Below are 21,422 nucleotides of genomic sequence, written 5' to 3'. Positions count from 1 at the left end.
ATGTGAAGCGAAATCTGAAGCGCAGTTTTGGATCGTCTTTGGCTGCTGGTTCAATCAGTTTTGGTTGGAGAGTGATAAAACCTGCAGCTTCAGACTCGAGCACAAAAAAGTCGTAAACACAAAGCGCGAACCCGCCGACGCATCAGAATCAGTGAGCTGTCGGCCCCGACGGCGTGTCCGTGTACCTGCCGTCGGGTGAGAAAGCGTCGGGTCCGCGCTTTGTGTTTACGTCTGATTACGTCTGACACCCGATTTAGCTGTTTAGTGGTTGTCGAAATTTAGTGAGGTTTAACCTGAGATTCTCGTGTTTCGGGCAAAATAAATGTATATTTAAAAAGTCAGCAATGTTTTCTCCCCAAATCTCTGGCTTGTGCCACCCCAAGTCTAGGATCTGCGGATCATTAATATTCAGGACAAAGATGTAGAAGAATCTGGTTGCTGCTTGGTGGCTCTCAATAATTCAGGGACCGTCATCTGATACTTTTGTTTGCGAGTGTGTGTATTGGTGAGGTGGATGTTCTGTGTGTGCCCACTATGGACAGATTGAACCCACTGAGCTGGATACATTTCGAACTCCAGTTACCTCTCTGGCTACTTAACAGTGATATGAACCAGTAAGCTCTGATACTGTTATCAGACATGAGCACACATTCAAGCTGTACAATAGTAGAGTAACAGTAAAGCTGCCAAGTAAAGTAAGCCTATGTAAATAAAGGTGCATAACATTGAAAACAAAATATGTTATTTCAGTATAACTCTATAATGAAACTATATTAGCTCTTTGGATTAAATTAACATAAAAAGATCCATAATGCTTGTTTTGGATGCTGGAAATGTTGGTGTGAGTAAACAAGCATTGGTAACCCTCACCCGTTTAGAAATGACTTCAGTCACACTGATTCTGAATAAACCATGCGCACAACAATTTGGATGAACGTGGTATGGAAATTCAATTAAAAATGCATGCTGCACCTACAGATGTATCCATAGCTACTGGAACGTTGCATTTGCATGCATGCCACAGGAAATGTCATGTGATGAGCATCATGCCATTAACAAAGGCTTTCAAAGATGTTAGAGAACATAGAGTTCAAGCTCTACTGGCTTCATGCAGGAAAAGTTAGACTTTCCACAACCAGTGGTATAAAAGGGTCCATTTAGGTCAGAATGACATCCGAGGGTCAACGTGAAGCTCTGTGAGGTCTTTTGCACTAACTACACACACTTTCTGAAAGTGGAATGGGAAATAGTAAAAGATCAGGATTATACATGCTTTATGGACAGCTGTAATATAAGGTCTCTGAGACATTTACATCTGTTGGATACGGTGGCCCGGAGAGGCCAAACAGACTGCAACTTAATAAAACACCAGCAATAAGAAAAACGCTGCAAAAGCACACAAAACACAACGGAAATAGGGAAAAACAGATTGCCAATAGCACAAGGGAAGTGTTTATGGGGAAACAATAACCCGACGGACCAGTTGCAGGAACCAAAATATGCTAAGAATTGCGCTGGGAGACACTTAAAAGAAGTGGAGGATCTATCACTCTTGTGAGGAAAGAAAAGATGAGAGGTAAGTGTGTTAGCCTAACTATTAGCCTAAAAATCCATCATCAGTATTTTATGAATCATGATAAAACACACCTACCATGTTTTGGGTTCCTGCAATTGCTCCGTCGGGTTATTGTCTCCCCAGAAACACTTCCCTAGTGTTTTTTCCTATTTCTGTTTTCGTTTTTCCAATTTCCGTTGTGTTTTGTGTGCTTTTGCAGCGTTTTTCTTATTGCTGGTGTCTTAAGTTGCAGTCCGTTTGGCCTCTCAGGGCCACCGGACCCAAGCAGATGCTTACATACTGCTGATGAAGAGGGTGAGTACCCACAAAAAGATGCTATTCAGCTGCTGTTCAGTGATATTTAAAGCTGTCTGTAAACACATCTGCAAGCACAGTCGTGAGAACAAGAACGTTTTCTCAGGACTCTGTGCAGTCCCAAGAAAAGTAAAATCCATGATTCAATAACTTGTAGAACCACCTTTAGCAGCGATTGCTGAGATGCAGCTCCTGAGTTTTTAAAAAGCATTGCATAATCTGACCTTGAAGTGAGTTTGCTGGGACGTCCAATCCTGGGAATATCTGAGATAACACACACCTGAAGGTTATGGCCCATTTGGTAAGATGCTATAGGGATGGTTGCTTGTGGTCAAGGGCAGTTAGTCATGTGTGCTCATTTAGTTAAAATTGTTCAGACATCAAACATGCCTGGACTTGTCTCCCTGCAACTTCTTTTGATGTTTGCTGTTTTTTGTTAAGTTAGTTAAATATTAGAGAAGCATTAGAAACAGCAGCCGTGAGCTTTCTGAACCCAGCAGATGTGTCTTAAATCTTTTTTTCACTCATTATTTCCCTCCAGTCTCCCTTCTTTCCTCATTTGTCTTTGTACCCATTTATAAAGTCATTGTAAATTTCTTGTCTTAACTAGCATTTGTTCACACCACCCTCTGTGGATCAGTGTCTTTGTCTTTACTAAATTGCTATGCAACAATGTGGTCTCGTTAGATTGCTTTTGATTGTCTGTGCACAAAAAGTTGTCTCCGTGCAGACTAATCCTGAGGGAGAATCGTGTATTTAAAAGCTGCAGAAAAGAGCCCACAAAAAAACCTAACGTACCCTGATTGTACTTGTAAGCTGAAGCCTTCATGTCTGCGTATGTGTGTGCGCCTGCGTGCGCCTGCGTGCGCGTACACTGTGAACGCATAATGCCACCGTCTACAGTCTACAGCTCAGTTCATCTGTTAATGACTGATGAGAGATGTCCCCAGATGATCCCAGAACAAATGCAGGATTAAGAGCTGATACAAAACCACAAATATGTACAATAGACAAGAATATTGTATCGCTATCATGTATGAAAGAGAAGAACTCATCCACTCAGCTACCCCCCCTCGAATATCATGATATGACACAGATTTTTAAATTGCTAGTAACGATGACACTGATATGGAAAATACTAACTGGTGGTGAGCTGGAGGCCACAGGGGTTACAGGTGCAGTGCTTATGGAATGAAATGGATGGTGTTACTCCATTAGCACTTCAATAGTCTTGGGTGTCTCTGAGCATAATCGCTGTGTCCATCACGGTGTTTGCGTGCGCGCCTGTGTGTGCCAGTCTGGGTAACCCTGTGTTCCGGCGTGTCTAGTTTCTAATGATGGTCATCCATAATTGAGAGTCACCTCGCAGTGGAGGGCCGGGAACAGTCCAGGGTGGCGCGGTGGTTAACTGGGCTCCAGCTGCTCACCGTGAGCGTCCGTATATGAGTCACGGGGGGTCAGCGGTGCACAAAACGCCCAGCACCGCAGGGCAGTAACCTGAGCCCAGGGCAGTTTAATTGATGCCACCTCTGATTAACTGTCAGTTGGGCATCAACACCAGCTAATTCACTAAAGGACGTCCTGACCAGAGACGTTTTAACCTCGGCGCGTGGGAGCCGCCCTCAGCTTAAACACACGTCGACTTTCAAAGCGCGGTAGATCATCGGAGAATGGGGAGAAAATCCTGTTTGTCCATGAAGCACATCAAAATCCTACAGTACAGCACTGTAAAAGTTTAAGGTCAGGGATGGATGGACAGACACCTTTAATATCTGAATTGGGTTCAGTGAGAATCACTTCAGTCTTTTAACTTCTCTCTGCCATGTAAAGCTTCGCTTATCTTTCCTGCAATGAAAATAAAGGCTAATGAAATCTTTTTACTAAAGTGTCTCATCATCTACATAACAAAACATGACATGAAAAAAGCTTCCTCTCTAGAGGTCGTCATTTACATTTATATTCACTAAACATTCAAACTTACTAACATTTTATCACATCTAAGCCAATAAAAACAATATTTTAAGTGAACTGTTCATTATAAAATATTATTGGCACTCATAAACAGTAAGAGATGCCGCTACAGGTGCACAGTTTATGTCAACCTAGTAAAAGTCCATACATTTGTTTCTAATAAGCAGACAGTTAAAATTAGTCAGTTATCTGTTTTACATGTTCCTGGGTGGATTTGAGAACAATCAAGTGTGCAGTTGTAATTGTTACTCATTCATTAGCAAATATAATTAAAGACAAAGTTTTTTCCACCTGGTCCCACAGAAGCTGTGCTGTTTAATGGATTAGAGCTCAGCTCAGTCTAAAAGAATTCTTCACTGAAAATGATTTTAAAATTCATGGCTTCAGAAAGTGGCCCCAAGGACTCACGTTTTGACAATATTAATAATGTGACTGGAAGACTGAGCACATGGATCGACCCAGCAGAAGTCCCCTGCTTTAGGATTAGGTTCAGGAAACTAAAGCTTCTTTCTTTGTGACTTCTTGGTCTTTTTTGGGGCGATTGTGGCTCAAGAGTTGGGAGTTCGCCTTGTAATCGGAAGGTTGCCGGTTCGAGCCCCGGCTCGGACAGTCTCGGTCGTTGTGTCCTTGGGCAAGACACTTCACCCGTTGCCTACTGGTGGTGGTCAGAGGGCCCGGTGGCGCCAGTGTCCGGCAGCCTCGCCTCTGTCAGTGCGCCCCAGGGTGGCTGTGGCTACAATGTAGCTTGCCATCACCAGTGTGTGAATGTGTGTGTGAATGGGTGGATGACTGGATATGTAAAGCGCTTTGGGGTCCTTAGGGACTAGTAAAGCGCTATATAAATACAGGCCATTTACCATTTCAGTTTGCTAATGCTGTGAATCCACCACAGCTATCAAAGAGGCCAGCTTTAAACTTTTTTAGCATTTCAAGCAAAAAGACTGTGAGATTTTAAAGGATTAATATATTTCTCCATAAAGTGTGGAACTCGTTTGGTGCACAGATGTTAATAGGTATAAATGATCGACTGAAAATGAGTGATCATCTGTAATTTATTCCCCCCCACTCTTCTGTAACACTTCTGCAACCAGGCCGTTGTTCCCAGACAATCAAGTTGATCTCGTGTTTAATGTGCCAACAGTCCCCCGGCTTGCTCTTTGTTTGAATGAATCATTGCTTCGTGAAAAAGATCTTGGGGAGCTGCCAGCTGTTTTGACAGGCAGGACTCAGCACCTATGCACAATGGAGAGGCCGGCCCGACGCGCCTCCACATTCAAACATACAGCTCTGTGAGCTACAAGCATTTATTAAAGGCAAACTTGCCACAGACTCTGCCTCTTTGATGTTCTCTGGCAGCTGCCCTAATGACTTGAAGCATTTCAGATTTCTCTTTGTTTGAAAGTTTTCATTCATTTTCAATCAGTACTCTGCCTCTTAAACTTCCCCGTGAGATTTATTTTTACAGTCTTTCTGTGAGCGCAAAGCTGATAAAAACCAAAAACACACAAACTTTTTGCTATCAGACAAACTTGCATGCAAGGACACATCAATTACTAATGAAGTCTGTTAGAGAGAGCAGAGCCACATAAGTCAGGGGTGTTGAGTTCGGCACATTTTGTTCATACTACGAAGAAGACTTTAAAATGCCAACGTGTGAAGCTCATTTTGTGGAGAACTGTGTGCTGAAACAATTCTTTTATAGTTCTCAACTGTCTGGTCCACTCTACGCAAGTAAAACTGCAACATCTGCTGAGCTACAGCGCCATCTGCTGGATGAGCTGCATAATGCACAAGGATGGGCCAGTTCCTACCTTTGATATTTCATCTCTGAGGCACACACAGCGCTAGAAATGTGCAATGAATTGAACTCACTTGAACAGCATAGCTCCCAGGTATTAACCAGGGTATGTTTAATTGTTTTCCTTATTCCACTCAAATGTAATTGTGTTGCAGATTGTCGGAGTTCATTCGACCACAGTTTGACTGGAGAACAGCTGCAGACATGTTGAATTCATTGCATGGGCAAAACTGTGGATGATTTAATCCACATATTAGTTCATTCCACTTCTTAACTTTTAGTTTCACTATTTTTCTTTCCACATGTGACTCAGCAGTGTAGCGATTTACACATCTGCCTGTCAAGCGACCGATCGCTGGTTTAATCCAAGGAGGAGATGCAGATTTCTTGGGCGTTGTGTCAAAAAAAAAGCATGTGGTATAAAAATCTGCCACGCATGTGCTGTGGTGACCCCTTGCGACAAAGGGAGCGACTAAAAGTAGCTTCTTCCGTTCGTGTAAATAGGTTCAACAGTATATTCCATTTTAAAGCAATTTCATTATTTAAATGAGTGAAACTGAAATAAATGATGTGGTAAAATGCTCATTTTAATGTGGCGCAATAATGGAAGCATTTTTCTACAACTGAGGTCTTGTTAGATTTTTATTTATATTTTCTTATTTTAGCATAAGACACTTGAATATCAGTAATTATCAATTTTAGTAGTGTATTTTTTTTTTGTCAGATTAGATCTGTTGCAAAGGTCAAGTGCTTCCCATTTCTGATAATATATACTATATATACTATGAAATGCAGATATATTTTTCTAAAGTTACAATATATACTACCCTAAGTTGTGAAAATTGGAGTGTGCAGTTTGCCCTTAAAAAGTTCAGGGAACTGGACAACTGGAGCACTAAATGACTGCTACGCCTAAAAAGATATCTACAGCATCTGAAAGTCATGTCTTTAAGAAAACATGTCACTTTGTTCCACCATACAATACGTTCTGCAAAGACCGATTGCCAGTTCCTTCATTTTTCAGCATGACAATGATCCCAAACACGCTGCCAATGCACTAAAAGCATCTTGATTGAAAAACACACAGTGGAACATTGTGAGACATGGATTGGCCTCCACCAGAGCCCGGACCTCAGCATTGCTGAAGCAGTGTGGGAGCATTTTGACAGAGAACAGACCAAAAGGCAGAAACGTCCAAAGAAGAGCTTTGAATGTCCTTCAAGAAGCCTGGAGAACTATTCCTGAATACTTAAACAAAAGACAAGAAGGCTCGACTGGTGAAGAAAAAAAAGCACTCACACCAAATATTGAGTTCCAAGCTCATTAAAATTGTACAAAGTCTTTTTTTGCTTCAATAAATCATAGCAACTATTTCCATTTTCCTAACAAAATATAAAGAAATGACCGGTGGTCTGAGACTCTTGCACACTACTGTGTGCAAAGAGGATTGGCACATATATTAAAACAACAGTGTATGAGGTGCTGCTCAAATCTGTTAGATGGGTCAGCTGTAATATTCACTGCTTTTAACCAATCAAACTTGCGCTGACACCCAAAAGCTTCAAAGACAACAGTCGGGATACTGTGGAAAGTTTCTCTGAATATTCTGCATGCAGCTAATAACATAGTGCTGTATGTAATCACAGTGCAGCACTCTTACTACACGAGGTGAGTGAATGCTGCTCTCTGCTACCCTCAGGAGGACACTTAAGAAATGACAGGCTTCCAAGCCCTGAAGTTCAAACCTCAGTCAACAGCAAAATGTTAAAGAAATCTATTTTTATTTGTTTCCGTACAGTCCTTCTTCTACTGGTTAAGTACAACATCACAAGAAGCCACACTGAGGCTCTGGAGCGTTTGCCAGAGCAGCATTATACAACAGCTTGGTTCATCTGAGGGTGGGTGGTTAAGACTTGCTAAGGAAGCAGCATGACAATTTTTTGTTTCCTTCTTTAAATAATAATTTTAAAAAATCCCAGATAACATTTTCTCTGATATGAATTCCCTGTTTGGATTGAGTTTGTAGTGTCTGCAACCTGGAGAGGAAATCCTACTGCTCCTTTCCACAGGATCCCAAAGACCTGGAGGTGATCTCATCAGCTGGTAAAGCAGCACACATAAAAAAAAATAAAATCCTACAATTGTTAAAAACAAACAAACAAAACCAAAAAACCTTAACATTGACACATTTAAACACTGTTCCATAGACCATTTTGTGTTTTGTGCTGCTGACTGGCATCACACCCCATCACGAACTGTCAGACAGTCAACAATCCCACTTAGTTTTAAAAAAAAAAAAAGGAAGAAGAAATAATAATATGTATTTACAGAGATATTCACACATACAGCGTATACACCCATACTTAAACAGACATGTACTCATGGAGCTGTACATACCCAGACAGTGCACAAACCCACCAGAGACACAGTTAGCTCACTGTGCCGGGCTTAAATCAGTCACAGTTGTTGCCATATTACTACAATCTACTTCATGAAGCGGGGCTCCATAAACATCATTTATTAAAACAAAAACTGTCCTATCAGTGTCAACTGTTATAATGCGATAATGACTGAAAAACAGGTACTGCGAATCACAATCACCTACTTAGCTGTCCATGTTCCTCCCAGCCATACAGGGACAGTAACTAGGTTGTGTTGTGGTCTCAGTGTTCAGTGATGCTCAGTAACAGTTTACGTACAAAACTTCTGCACAAGTGGTAAAACTGCAGAGATGATACCAGCGTTGTTTATATATCCCCAGTGCATGTTACCTATGTATCCTTAAAATAAAGAAGACTGTATAAAGAGATGATGCTTACTATGACTGTAAATCGTATTCAGTCAGATAACAAACAAACATTAACTCCTGACCGGCCTGACTGTTCCTGAGCCCAGTCCAAGGTTTTCCTATAATTCTTATTCAGTGTTGAGTTTTGTCCTTTTATTTTCAGCTTATTGGTTCTTCCTGTCCCACCTTTCAATAAAGACTGAGGTACCCCAAGTAAACAAGAACTTTACATACATACTGGTTTTCTTCTGGTTTGGCTGGTTTTCAAAAACGGTGAAGCTCAAACTGGTGAAACTAACAACCTGAGCTGAACTACAACAAGCCTGCCCTTCTTCTCTCGGCATGCTTTAAAAACCAGTTTGATGAAAATCCAAGTACCGAGGCCATGACTGAATGGCTATCACACTGGATCCATAGTTACAATCACAAGAGAGGAACAGTGTTTTACAGGACCGGAAAAAGCAACGAGAAGTTATCAGACACACTGCTGAGAAAAAACAAAAATAGAGGCGCTGACAGTATCAGTGCGAGGAGGGACCACGGAGCCAGGCGGTGCTGTGGAGTTCGCGGTGTCCCGTGCGACGACTTGTTCCCTCAGAGTGAGCCCGCTCCGTTAGCGGTTTTTGGACCCACTCTTCATTCAAGTGCTGCGCAACTTTACCACACACCATTGCCATAGCAACAGTTGAATCAACCCCCCCCCCAAAAGACGTGATGTATGTTAAAAAATGTTAAAAACTACAACCAAAACACAGTTTTAAAAAAAGTGTTTAAAAAAAAGAAGAAGAAAAGAACGAATCAGCATGAAGACACGACACCTCAGATAGTAGGTAGAGTTGGGAAGCCAGTGCTCAGAGGTCAAAGTGGAAAGTTAGTAAAAGTCACCTGGGTTTGCTCTATAGTCAACTCTGTTCTAAGACGACAGCGCAGACAGTGAACTTCAGAGGGAAATTTGTACAATGTTTTACAGTTTCATTTAAGTTAGAAAAAAAGGATGCCCCAAATCCCCCTGACACATACCATTTATATATATATAAGTCATCTCATTAAAAAAAAAAGGTGACAGAACCTTAAACACTGGACCCAGCTGTGAAGCCACATGTGGCCAGAGTTTGATGGTTTGGTCACGTTCAAGAACAACACTACTTGAGGCATTCCTGTTAATATAATAAAACTGAAATGGCATTTCCCCAAGGCATACGATACATTCATAATACTTTTAAGAGTACACGTGTGTGTGTTTGTGGCTGTGTCTATAATCAAATATCTGCCACAAAGTATTTATTCATCTGCATTAAAACAGAATAATGCATCTTCCTGTGTCAATTAGCTTGTACATCTATCTTATAAGTGAGGGGAATTTCTGCCTTTCCTCACTTTGAGTCGGAACTTAGAAGACAGGCTGTGTGAGGTGGAGGCCTGGAGTAGAAACGTGTGCGGTTAAGGGTTAGGCATTGACTTGTTATGGACAATATAAGAGGGGGGCGGTCTGGGCACTGCGCTGGGACAATGAGGGCCCTCACGAAAGATAGCAGAACAAACGATGCGAGTGTTTATCTTTGCATGGCTCGTCTGGGCTCCTGTCCTCGCGACTGAAGCACATTTCCGTAGGAAACAATTGCACCTCATTGGCTCAACCAAGTTGGCCAATCATCAGTGACGGAAGCCAGAGCCCCTGGGCCCACCACACCGCTGACACCAGAGTTTGGTTGGTGGATAGGTTAGGGGAAGTGTGAGCGTGCGTGCTCAGAGTGACTGTGTGTTTTTGAAGACACTGGAAAAAGAAAACCCTAGTCCTTTCCACTTGCAGTGTTGTCATGGATGGAGGGGATGCAGTTTCCGCGGTGATGAAAGTGAAGTGTCGGTAAGCAGAGGAGGAGAGAAGCTTAAACCTCTGCTCCTTTCAAGCCGATTCGTTCCTCCTCCTGTCAGTCGCTGTTGGGCTTCTTGAGGGAGAAGGCAAAGATGTTGAAGTGGTTACTGAGCTGTTTTACCTAGCAACGAAAAAGGTAAAAACAGCAGTTAATTCAAATTCAAAGGCCTTCATATATTCTGTTTCAGTTCAGTTTTGCATTGAATGCAAAGTTTAGGAACAGGAAAATTACTGGTCTCCTCAGGGTTCAGGTTTTGGGCCATTGCTCTTTAACATGCACATTTTCTCTCCAAGTTAAATCATATAGGACAGAAGCATTATTCATTACAGCTATACAGGCCATGCAGTAAGATGTATTATGTATAAAATGGCTACATAAATGAAGACCTTTTGGAATTTGGTGGTTTAACGTCTATAAGTTTTGATCTAAATGAACACAATCACTGTTTTGGGGGGCTTTTTAAGTGTCTTCTTAGCCTCAGTTGGCTGCGTGTTACTGGCACTGCTGCAGTGCTGGTAATCAGGATAAAGGCAGAGCTACAGCAACAAACACATCTTTGTCTTTGGAACAGCTGCAGCCTCTTTGCACAGCAGGGAATCAAACATGTTCTTTGCATATGTGCTCTTACCACAGACACGCCGTAGTGTATGTGCGCTAATACGACAGCAGCTGTCCACAAATAAAGCAGAAGCGTCTCGTTGGTGAAGACCCTGGTGATGGCTAACACCACCACCGCTGTCATGGGCAGTAACAGTATGCTCAGTGGCTGGCAGCGTGTGTTACTCATTTGACACACAATCAACTTACACTGAAAGACAAACACATTCACAAAAAACACGTGAAAAAGCATTAACTATGTACTTCATCAAAAGTAATATGTATGGCATGTTTTGATTTCCAAAAACACGATAGTACCCGTTTGTTTTTTGATTTTCTAAAATAGATACTCAGCATCTTACAGACCGACGCCCTTCTATTTCTGAGGAATTCCATGAGGTCAGTAAAGCTACTGTTTCACCAACACTCAAGTATTAAACATAAATGTTAACCAGGCTGACATACACATTACTGTTAGCCTATATACTGTTTTAACAGTCACATTAAACCATAACTTAACAGATGGCTAAGGCAACAGCTAGTAACTGTGGCTACTTGATAAAAGGATAACATTATTGTGGGAGTTAGGCAGCAAATGCTATTAGTCTTGCCCCTCTGTGAGGTTAACAGACAGCATTACTTAACAGAAAAACACAATAAGGGTCTAAAAAGTGTTGTGTTGCTCCTAAAGTCTCACACTGAAGTTGAAAAGTCCTGAGTTGAAGTTCACCAGCAGCTAAACAGAAACAGTGGCAGGCCACCTTAACAACTCATTTTAGAAAGAAAAATACGGTGCCAAGTAGGGGTGGGCGATACATCGAATAAACTCGATGTATCTCAAGTTTTTCCACGTACGATGGTTAAAATGGCTTTATTGTAACCATCCAGTATAAGTCGCCATGGAATTATTAAGCTGTCTGAATGTAACTCACTCTAAATTTTCTTTTCTCCCACATGCTGCGAATGCATCAGTACAGAGTTTGAAATTCTAGTGAGAAATTCTGACTGAGGAAACTACATTGCAGAGATGAAGGAAAAAAACAACACACAAAAAAAAAAGAAAAAGAAAGAAAAAGAAAAATCACACACTTACCGTGACGTTGGCAAAAGCTGTCCCCACCATGAGGTAGAAGATCCTGGGCTGCAGCACCAGGATGTTGGATGGAGAGTAGATCACCCAAATGGTGGACAGGACAAACAGAAGAAACGGCGAGAGGAAAGGCAGTAAACCTTCATACAGGCTGCTGTGCTTCAGTGTGTTATTCCTGTAACCCCTGCAAAAGCACCGTGGGAAAACAGTTAAGAACAGAATTAGCAATGGCAAGAGAAAAAAGAAAATATGATCTAAACTGATATAAGTTGTGCTTACTTGAGGACGTTGTAGAGGCTCATAGGTAAGGTCACAGTGAAGGAACAAGCTGGAAATCAGCAGAAATTAGTTTCAGTTTCACTGCTTTGGCTAATGAATGAACATATTTAGTAACTGAGTAATTAAACACAGCTCACCAATGATCATAAAGGTGAAGAGGTCTCTGTAGAGAAGGTGAAAAATAACTGGCTGGTACCAGGTTTCCACACCCACAGCAGCAGTAACCAAGTAAACAAGGGAGATTGTCTGCAAGGAGACAGGACACAAGACAGATGTTTAGAAGTCTAGAGTAGTGTCTCACACTGTCAATCAACCAAATGCCCAAAAACTTACCACTTGGCTGATATCATATCCCCAAGGCAGAAACAAGATGCCAGTGTTATATTTCTCCCAGTGGGACAGTATGAAGGAGAACAGCACCACCCACAGTATGTAAAAAAGTGTGACCACACCAACACCACTCTCCGCACGCCCAAATATAGAGTATACAGTGGCCACAAAGAAGACACAGGCCCAGCTGTCCAGACCGTGGTCAAAAAGCTCCCCTAGCGGTGTGGAAGAGTTGGTGCGACGTGCCTGTTTGCCATCAACACCATCTATAAAAAGCACAGACAGACACAGATCAGCACATACAGTACAAGTTTATGGGGATATGTATATATGATGACATCTCTGCTCAGCTAAGGCTGAGCATAACTGTTCAAAGGGAGCAACATTCCTACTTCCCACTTCACTGTTACACCAACACAGCTGGGCTTCATTCAGTTCACTCAGGAGCACAGCCTCACATGAAACATCACGGTTGCTTCACTTTAATGGTTCACAGAGTATGACGGAAGGATAGATAAGAAGGGATCAGTATAACTAACACAGATCATGTCAGTGGGAGAGCAACAGAGAATTATAAAAAGATATTTATCATAAACTGCAATGAGAAAGTCAAAACTGAAAGTATGCCCAGAGATAAGAGGCTTTGTTCATGTCTAAACGTTCACATTTAATGTTACACGCAGTGATTACTGAGGTCATCAGTCATTAGGGCTGTGTGATATGACCAAAATCTCATATCCCGATATAAGAATTTTATCGTCCGATAACGATATAAATCACAAAAATGTAACATTTCCTGTAAATTCTGTGAATCTCGGGCAGCTCGACTTGCATGAAGTGTTTCCAGCTGGGCGTCGTGGACCTGGAGTCGAATGTTTTAACCGATGCATGAAACGATACATTTTTAGACATAAGTTGTAACAGCCGCCGTTTTCTTTGTGAGTATTTATTACACGGCGTGCTGCGGGGAAAAGCCTGCTCTAACGTTTGAGTCTAAGGTTTATTTTTTAGCACCTGGCGGCTCTTTTTTGCTTCTCATCCGTAAATACTCTGCATCTTTCACGTGATTCAGTTTATTTTGAAAAGTCTCAACAGGATCTTGAGCTTTATTGTGAAACGTTTATGTGGAAAATAAACAAGTGGACACGCGGTGATTTTACGGTCCTTGTTGCTAACAACAACGCATAAAAACAAGCGCTTGTCCGTCCGTAGTGTGGTTATATTAAATATAAGAGAAAGAGAGAACTTTAAGAAATTAATATAGCCACTACAGTGACCATCAAAATGATGAAAAATATTGCCGTAAAGTTTATTTTGCGACACCACGAAACAAACAATAGCGTAAAATGAAACGATAGACGTTTTTATATCGTCATCCGATACATATCGTTATATCGAACAGCCCTATCAGTCATTCACTAATGGTGTTCAGGACAAACAGAAGAAACGGAGAGAGGATTCAACTCTAACCTAACTCTGCAGTCTAGCAGGAATGGCTTACGTTTCAGGATGCTGCAGTGTGACCCTTCTCTACAGTCAGGGAATGAAGCTGCTTCAAAGTGTGAGATTATTATATTATCTTATGCCACGTTAGACCCCTAATTAAAGATTGTGAAATCATTATGTAGTTTTAGTTTGCATTATTCTCCTGAAGAGGTGATAACTATCACAGTTATTAAACTGATTTGTATTACATTAGACTGCTCATTTATTGTGAATGAATGATATTGTTTTATGATGCATTATACTGCTGAGTTATAAGAAATACTGTTTTCAGAGAGTCATCACCTTATTTGCCTGATTAGAAAAGAACAGAACATACTGCACAGGAAGCCAAGGTCATAACATAAATGTGTGGAACGCTCAGACACTTCAAGATCAGGCGGACACCTTCCCGCGCTCATCTCTCCTCCGGATGGTCTCGGCTCATAAAGTGTTGAATTGTACGGAATAAACGATTGTTGATTGAGCATTTATACACCGAGTATTGTCCTTCCTTCAGCCCAAAGACCAAACAGAATTGGGAGAATTTAACAAAAGGCAATTACAGTGGTCCCTCGTTTATCGCGGTACTTACGTTCTAAAAATAACCCACGGTAGGTGAAATCCACTAAGTAGCTAACTTTTTTTTTTTACAATTATTATAGATGTTTTATGCCTGTAAAACCCCTCACTACACACTTTCTACACTTTACTCTGACAGGCATGAACATTTTCCCACTTTTCTTTATGGTTTAAACACTCTAAAAGTAAAAATAAGTCCAGTGTTACAGAATAACACCAAAGGCACCCGTGATTGCCTTTGACGGTGCGAAACGTTTCATCGACATTTTTTTGTTTGTTGGAGAAAACTTACAAACATACAATACAGCACTTCAGAGTCACACCGCTAGCGATCAAAGATTTAGATAAATTTTACAAGCTGAACGTGTTCTGTACTGTACAAGAGACACGGCACGAGATTGATTGACAGTGGTCTACAGCCAATCAGAACACATTACACAATGCGCTGTTTAAAAATGTGTTGTTGGTTGTTTTTTTAAAAGCATGCAAAATTGCACACACAAAAAATCAGCGAAACAGCAAGACCGTGAAAGGTGAACCGCATTATAGCGAGGGACCACTGTACTTATGTTATAGCTATTAAGTGGGCAGCCATATGTACTGAAACCTATTTCCCCAATGACATTTTCCAGCCTGGATTTCCCCCACCTTGCTACTTGTCAGAAGATACGTCTCTTTTTTTCAGCCTTGACAACCACACATCATACTGAATATCAGACAACAATTTTATTTCAAATATGCTTTCCTTCAAGTTTTGTTTTTTTAAATAAAATATATAGATATCAGAATTGGGAGTGCAATATATTTACTCTTATAATGTTGTTGCAATGGTGGTTGGTCCCTTATATTTCATACACATACCTCCAGGATGTCATGCATAGCTTTAGACAGACAAGTGCAGCTTTATCTGATTCAAGTTACAAATAGTCTGATAACTTTTATGATTTCAGTTAGAGATACTTCTAAAAAATGAAAATGTAATGCTATGAGATGTAACATGAGTGCATATAAACAATCCAGAAAAACAGGTGTCTGCGTGCCTCATTCTATAAAGTAAGCATCCGAAACAAAAACAGAATAGGGGCCTTTAAGCTTTCGAGGGGCACTGCACTTCCCTGTGAGTTTCTCTACTTCCCATGAGTACGAAGGGGGAAAAAAATGTACAATAAAAATAAAAACAAGCCACATGGAGTTGCAGAGGTCAGAACTCACCAAGTGTATAGGCTAAGAAGTTGAAGATCCCCGCTGCAACCCAGACCCAACTAGGCACGTGTTGGTATCCTGCAGCTGAGAAACAAACATTGTGAGTATATGGCACGACACACGGAGATCATGAAAAACTTAGACTAGAGTAATTTTCCACATTACTGATTCCACTCACTAGACCAATGTTATCCAATCTAAAAAAGTCAATATTTTAGGACAACTGTTAATATGTGTGCAGTGTTTGGATTAGCTATTCCTCTAAGAGCTCAGTACTGACAGATAAAATCCTGACCGGCCCTCTTATTGACTGTAGAGGTCAGCCTTTTGTCCATGAGTGTTTCATTTATGTGTGTATAAGGTAACCACTTAGATTGGACAGCAGACACGCCAGAGCAAAGTATCTTATTTGCAATACAGAGATGTAGTCTGGGCATGTAAACAGGAACAGCTCCCTGGGTGTTGTTGCCTGTGTTAATGACGTAACGGGTTAGTGATTACCATGAGCCACCATAGGCAGTCGATCGCTGGACTTTGCCTTCCATAAACAAACTTGCACATGCCTGAATCTCTCTTCCTACTCTAGACAACAGCGATGGATTCAACCCACGTCTAGTCTGTTTGAGGGAAAACAAACTGAGCAACCCTCCCCAGTTTAAGAAAAAGGAAAAAGTGAATGACCTACAAGATGCATTGAAGTCAAAGTCGTAGAAGGCCAACATGAGGAAGTTCAATACAAGGAACATAAAGCCTGTAAATGTAATGAGGTTTGGTGCCAACCATGTGGGTAGAAACTGTTGAGAAAAGAGTGAGAGAGAAAAAAAAAAAAAAACAGAGGCTGTGAGAACAACAATTCATGATCATGGCACTCAGCTCTCACACACAGTTTTCTCATCATAGTAATGGCATATTGAATAACTGGAATTTAATTAGTAGTGCTGAATAGAAGATTTATGTATATTAATATGAACCTTTTCAAATGACTGTCTGGTTAAATGACAGCATTAAAAACAACAACAACAAAAAATCCTCCCAAATCTAAAACAAACCATTACAATCAGTGACTGATGTGTTCTGACACTGGCAGAAAAATGCGCGCTGGTAATGCATCAGGTCGCCTCGCTACTGTATCACAGCACACGGCTGGAAATCTCATTAATGATGTAGCCTGCAACTGACACATTAAGCTGGACGGGTCTTCCTCACCTTCACAACAAGGTTCCAGAAAGGATGCATGACGTAGATGGACAGGGGATTCGAGTCCACTGCGCTGTACTGCAAAGAGGCACAGAGGTGTGATCACAAACAGGTCTTTAATTCTGCATTTCATTGCAGATAAAGCAAAGCAACTGCCTTGTTAACTGGACCGTCTTGATACTAAATAAGAATAAAACTGATTGCAGTGTGCACCTTTTTCCATTGTAGGACCCAATGTAAAAGCTATATTGCATTGGACTGTGCGTTTTATTTTAGTAGGCTTTCCTATTAGGAGTAGATATTGAATCTTTGATATCTATCCTTTGGCACACCCATCTCCTGCGATAGACTTTGATCACACTGTCACTCTTAGATACTTGGAAGAAGGGTGGGATCTTCATTTTTAGGGGACTACACAAAACTATTGTTTTTTTGTTTTGCTTTGTTTTTGTTAAATACACTGTTCTTACAAAAGCTGGGCTCCCCAGTCTTCACTTTCCAAGTTCACTGTGAATACAGTGCAGCACTTAATACTGCAACAGCCAACTAAGGACACAGGCTAATTTTACTACACAGTGCTCTCACTCAAGCCTACACAATGATTTATCTAACCTAATATGAAAATGTTTATCTATTGCTGCAATACTGACAGCGTGTTCACTGCAGATAATGATGATTATAATATGTGATGACATAATAGGTTGTTTGTGTAATCACCTGTGTGATTAATTATAACCATACATGGAAAAACAGGCACTATAATCATAGTCTGTGTGCATTAACAGATACACAAGTATGTCACTTTCACACCAACTAGGGGCGATCGTGGCTCAAGAGTTGGGCGTTCGCCTTGTAATCGGAAGGTTGCCGGTTCGAGCCCCGGCTTGAACAGTCTCGGTCGTTGTGTCTATGGGCAAGACACTTTACCCCTTGCCTACTGGTGGTGGTCAGAGGGCCCGGTGGCGCCAGTGTCCGGCAGCCTCGCCTCTGTCAGTGCGCCCCAGGGTGGCTGTGGCTACAATGTAGCTGCCATCACCAGTGTGTGAAAATGTGTGTGAATGGGTGGATGACTGGATATGTAAAGCGCTTTGGGGTTCTTAGGGACTAGTAAAGCGCTATATAAATACAGGCCATTTACCATTTACCATTTACCAACTAAGGTGGCCCTGCAGTCTGTGACCTGTTACAAATGAATGTGAGAAGTGGAGTGACAGAAAAAAAAGTGAACTGATCAGCTGAGCAATCTCCACGCTCTTGTGTTCTTCCCACTTAAAGCTCATCTATATGCATCTTTATTCCCCTTTTGAGAAAGCAACCTCTGTTTTCAAGGAGAGCCACAATCCCCTCATTTGCTCTCATTTGTCCTTCTCTGCTGCCTGCTAGAAACCAGTGCTTGGGTTACGGCTGCTATTAGACAGGGGAAGCCACTTACAAGGAAAAAACTGGGAAAAAATGGTTTCTTGTGACAATCAGAGATATATGACGACTCTTGCTTTTGCTTCAGTCTGAAGCATTAAAAGCATGAGGTATTAGGAAGGAGCCTGAGTACCCACACTAGGGTTTCAAAGGAAGAAGAAACTTGACTGAAATAATGCAAAACATATAGAAAAAGTTGTAATGTTATAGCACATGTTAACAAAATGAAGATATTCAAAGATCAACTTACTACTTAAAATACTCCATGACTTCCATGCCCTTACAGATGAGCGCACTGGTAATAGCCCAGTGAAGCGCATCCTTATGGGAATTAACTAACAACTAAAATGCTATTAGTTGGCAAACACAAAGTGTGATTCCGTTCAAAACCCATCAAAAGACAATGTTGCACACCCCAGGATTTTTTACAATTAATTTAGACGTTTTTAATGTGCTTCTTTGTTTCTCATATCCTACTGGTGTTCGTTAGCAGTTTTATTCCTTACAGTGGCTGAAATAAAAAAAATATTAACAGCTGGAGTCCAATAAAAAGGAAATAGATAAAGTCTCTGAATTGTGCTGTCAAAGCAAAGAAGCCTCCATTCAAATACAACATAAGCAGAGGAGTCGCCGCTAGCTGTTAGCGCATATGCACCAAATGTAAAGTAAAATACAGAAAATAAGGACACTTCCGAGCAGAAATTTCAAACTAAAAACGTACCATTGGTGAATATGAGATGAGCTACTTTGCGGCTTTTATTTTCAACAGGAAAAATGGCAAACATCCGGTATCGTTCCGTAAACTCTGAGTACCTTTACACATTTTTCAGGGGAAGCACCCTGCAGATCGTGACAACTAGCTGCTAAACGTACAGAGCCTGTCCGCTCAGCGGCTAGCATGCCATTGTAACCTATAAATCATACCTTATATTTGTCGAAGCCCGCAAGCTGCTCCTGAGTGACATATTCGTAAAGAGCCATGGCGGTAGGGTCTGGCTCAAAGACGAGATAACTAAATATCTCTTCCTTTGGAAATGCAAATCTCCAATGTTAGCTGCCGTGTTCAAGTACCATCTAGCTTGGCCGCCTTCGTTTACGCCGGGTGAGGCGATGTCGAACCATAGGGGCCACTCCTACGGAGCGCAACCCCCTTCCCGGTTAAACAGTAGCTCACTACCGCCACGCAGGCCTGGAGGACCCTGAAAAAATAAACCACACAAAATTCCATGAAATTCTGTTGACTGGGTCCCTCTTCCACTATGGTATGGTGATTGTGGTCTCACCTGATAAAAAAGAATGCTAAAATAACTTTTAAAGTGCCGGAAACAGTTTTGACTCCTGTTAATTGCTCACCAACTCCATCAATCAAACAGCTTCTATGGCGCTCCTAGATGTGACGTGGCTTTCCTCTTTGACCGGAAGAAACGTCACTGCGCTTACCTGCTGTTGGAGAGCTGGAGTATTGCTCGAACTGGGAGTTAAAAAGCAATTTAACAGAAAATGTGAGTGATAACATTTGGTAAACGTGATTGCACTTGGATAAAATTTGTAATTTTGCTGAAATATAATATGAAACGTTACTTATTTTACTTAGTTCAGTTCGTGGGGGTGTTAGTAGTTAGCATGCTTAGCATCGCTAAAGCTACGTTGATTGTCCACTTAGAAATTTTACTAAAATATGATAATTTGGCGGATTATTTTGAAACTATCCGATCACTCCTATCTGTTATTATCACTCTGTTGATTCACATAAAAATCCTAATATGCAAACTGCGGCAACGTGCAAAATGTCGGCACTTAATTGTAACATTACATGAAGTTGTGCATGATCTCGCTACTATTTCATTTTTTCCCAACTTTCTGTGTTAATTTGTGACATAATTGTCATGCCTTACCTTCAAGTCGCTAGTGAAAGAGAATGACATTTATTTGAAACTGGTGAAAGGTCCTGAAATGCATTCAGATATCTGCCAAAGCTGTAAAAATAAGCACAGAATATACAAAATAAACATGACTTTATTTTAACCCTTTGAAAATGCCTCTTCTCCTACTACCCACTGATGTAACACACTTTTTCTTCACCCCAGCACCTGCCTAATCTTGCCTCTGTGTCCTTTTGCAGAATGGTGACAGACGTGCAGCTGGCCATATTTGCCAACATGCTTGGCGTCTCCTTGTTCCTGCTAGTGGTGTTATACCACTACGTTGCTGTGAATAACCCCAAGAAGCAGGAGTAGAGTTGTACAGTATGACTGCAGAGGTCAGTGAGGTCAGACACTGTTTGCGTTTTTTTCTTTTAACATTGTCATTTCTGATGTTGATCATCATAAAATAACAAATTGGACAAAAGCAGGTTCTTTCAGTTTTTCTTTTTATTGTGTTTCTATTATGTATACCCCCATGTATTAAAAAACATGACTCAAATCCATCTATAACTGTTTTATAGTATGGCAGCTTTTACATTTAGTTAGTATAATTTTGGTGCTGCCAGTGCTACATTATTCTATTATTGAAGAAAAGTCTCTTCTACAGTTTTCAGTAAGTGTCATTAATAAAGGAAAATGCACAGAAATAAAGGTTATTGGGCTACATATATAGAGTTAATTTGTTCCATCCTAGTTCATGGCTGATCACTGAGCACTACTAAAAATCTGGAGGAATAATTACAAACAAACAGGATTTTAAGGTTTAACAACTGTGAAACGACTGAGGCTTTCTTTTCCTCCCCACAGATGAGATGGATGTCAAAACCACCACCTTGATTACATCATCCCCCTCATCATCTCCTCTTTCTAAGAGGTGTAATTTCTGTTTGCACAAGGATCTTTTTTCTTTTTCTAATAAACATGTTTGAATTTGAATTTCTACAGTCTTTGAATTTTTTCACCTGCTCTGTACACATGTAAACATTTGTTATGCAACTTTAAAATACATGGAGTTTATTG

General features: G+C 40.9%; 2 protein-coding genes across 3 annotated transcripts; one reads left to right on the top strand and one right to left on the bottom strand.

Annotated features, from left to right (window-relative positions):
- Positions 1–6,962: 6,962 nt before the first annotated feature.
- On the bottom strand, positions 6,963–19,835 carry selenoi (selenoprotein I). Its single transcript, XM_085431362.1, has 11 exons — positions 19,761–19,835; positions 19,402–19,676; positions 17,071–17,139; positions 16,550–16,658; positions 15,874–15,948; positions 12,601–12,863; positions 12,405–12,513; positions 12,268–12,316; positions 11,992–12,172; positions 10,930–11,109; positions 6,963–10,421 (listed from the first exon to the last, which is right to left on the bottom strand). Exons 2-11 carry the CDS (start codon positions 19,456–19,458, stop codon positions 10,314–10,316), a joined length of 1,200 nt encoding a protein of 399 aa, XP_085287488.1. The 5' UTR covers positions 19,459–19,676; positions 19,761–19,835; the 3' UTR covers positions 6,963–10,313.
- A 61-nt stretch (positions 19,836–19,896) lies between these two features.
- ost4 (oligosaccharyltransferase complex subunit 4 (non-catalytic)) lies at positions 19,897–21,338 on the top strand. Of its 2 annotated transcripts, none has more exons than XM_085431364.1 (3): positions 19,897–19,979; positions 20,600–20,746; positions 21,210–21,338. In XM_085431364.1, the coding sequence occupies exon 2, from the start codon at positions 20,601–20,603 to the stop codon at positions 20,712–20,714; it is 114 nt and encodes a 37-aa protein (XP_085287490.1). In that variant the 5' UTR covers positions 19,897–19,979; position 20,600; the 3' UTR covers positions 20,715–20,746; positions 21,210–21,338. The 2 variants fall into 2 exon arrangements, with proteins under 2 accessions (XP_085287490.1, XP_085287489.1); XM_085431363.1 differs by having other exon boundaries at positions 19,898–19,979; positions 20,600–20,737.
- Positions 21,339–21,422: the final 84 nt, after the last annotated feature.

Source organism: Copadichromis virginalis, linkage group LG15 (genome assembly GCF_057382275.1).
Source record: "Copadichromis virginalis isolate Kocher_CV1m ecotype Utaka linkage group LG15, C_Virginalis_male_GT1.1, whole genome shotgun sequence".
NCBI classification, from domain to species: Eukaryota; Metazoa; Chordata; class Actinopteri; order Cichliformes; family Cichlidae; genus Copadichromis; species Copadichromis virginalis.
This window is presented reverse-complemented; position numbering and strand designations above follow the sequence as displayed.

Excerpts from the sequence above, each read along its gene's own strand:
- ost4 (XM_085431364.1), top strand. The coding sequence starts at position 20,601 with ATGGTGACAGACGTGCAGCTGGCCATATTTGCCAACATGCTTGGCGTC.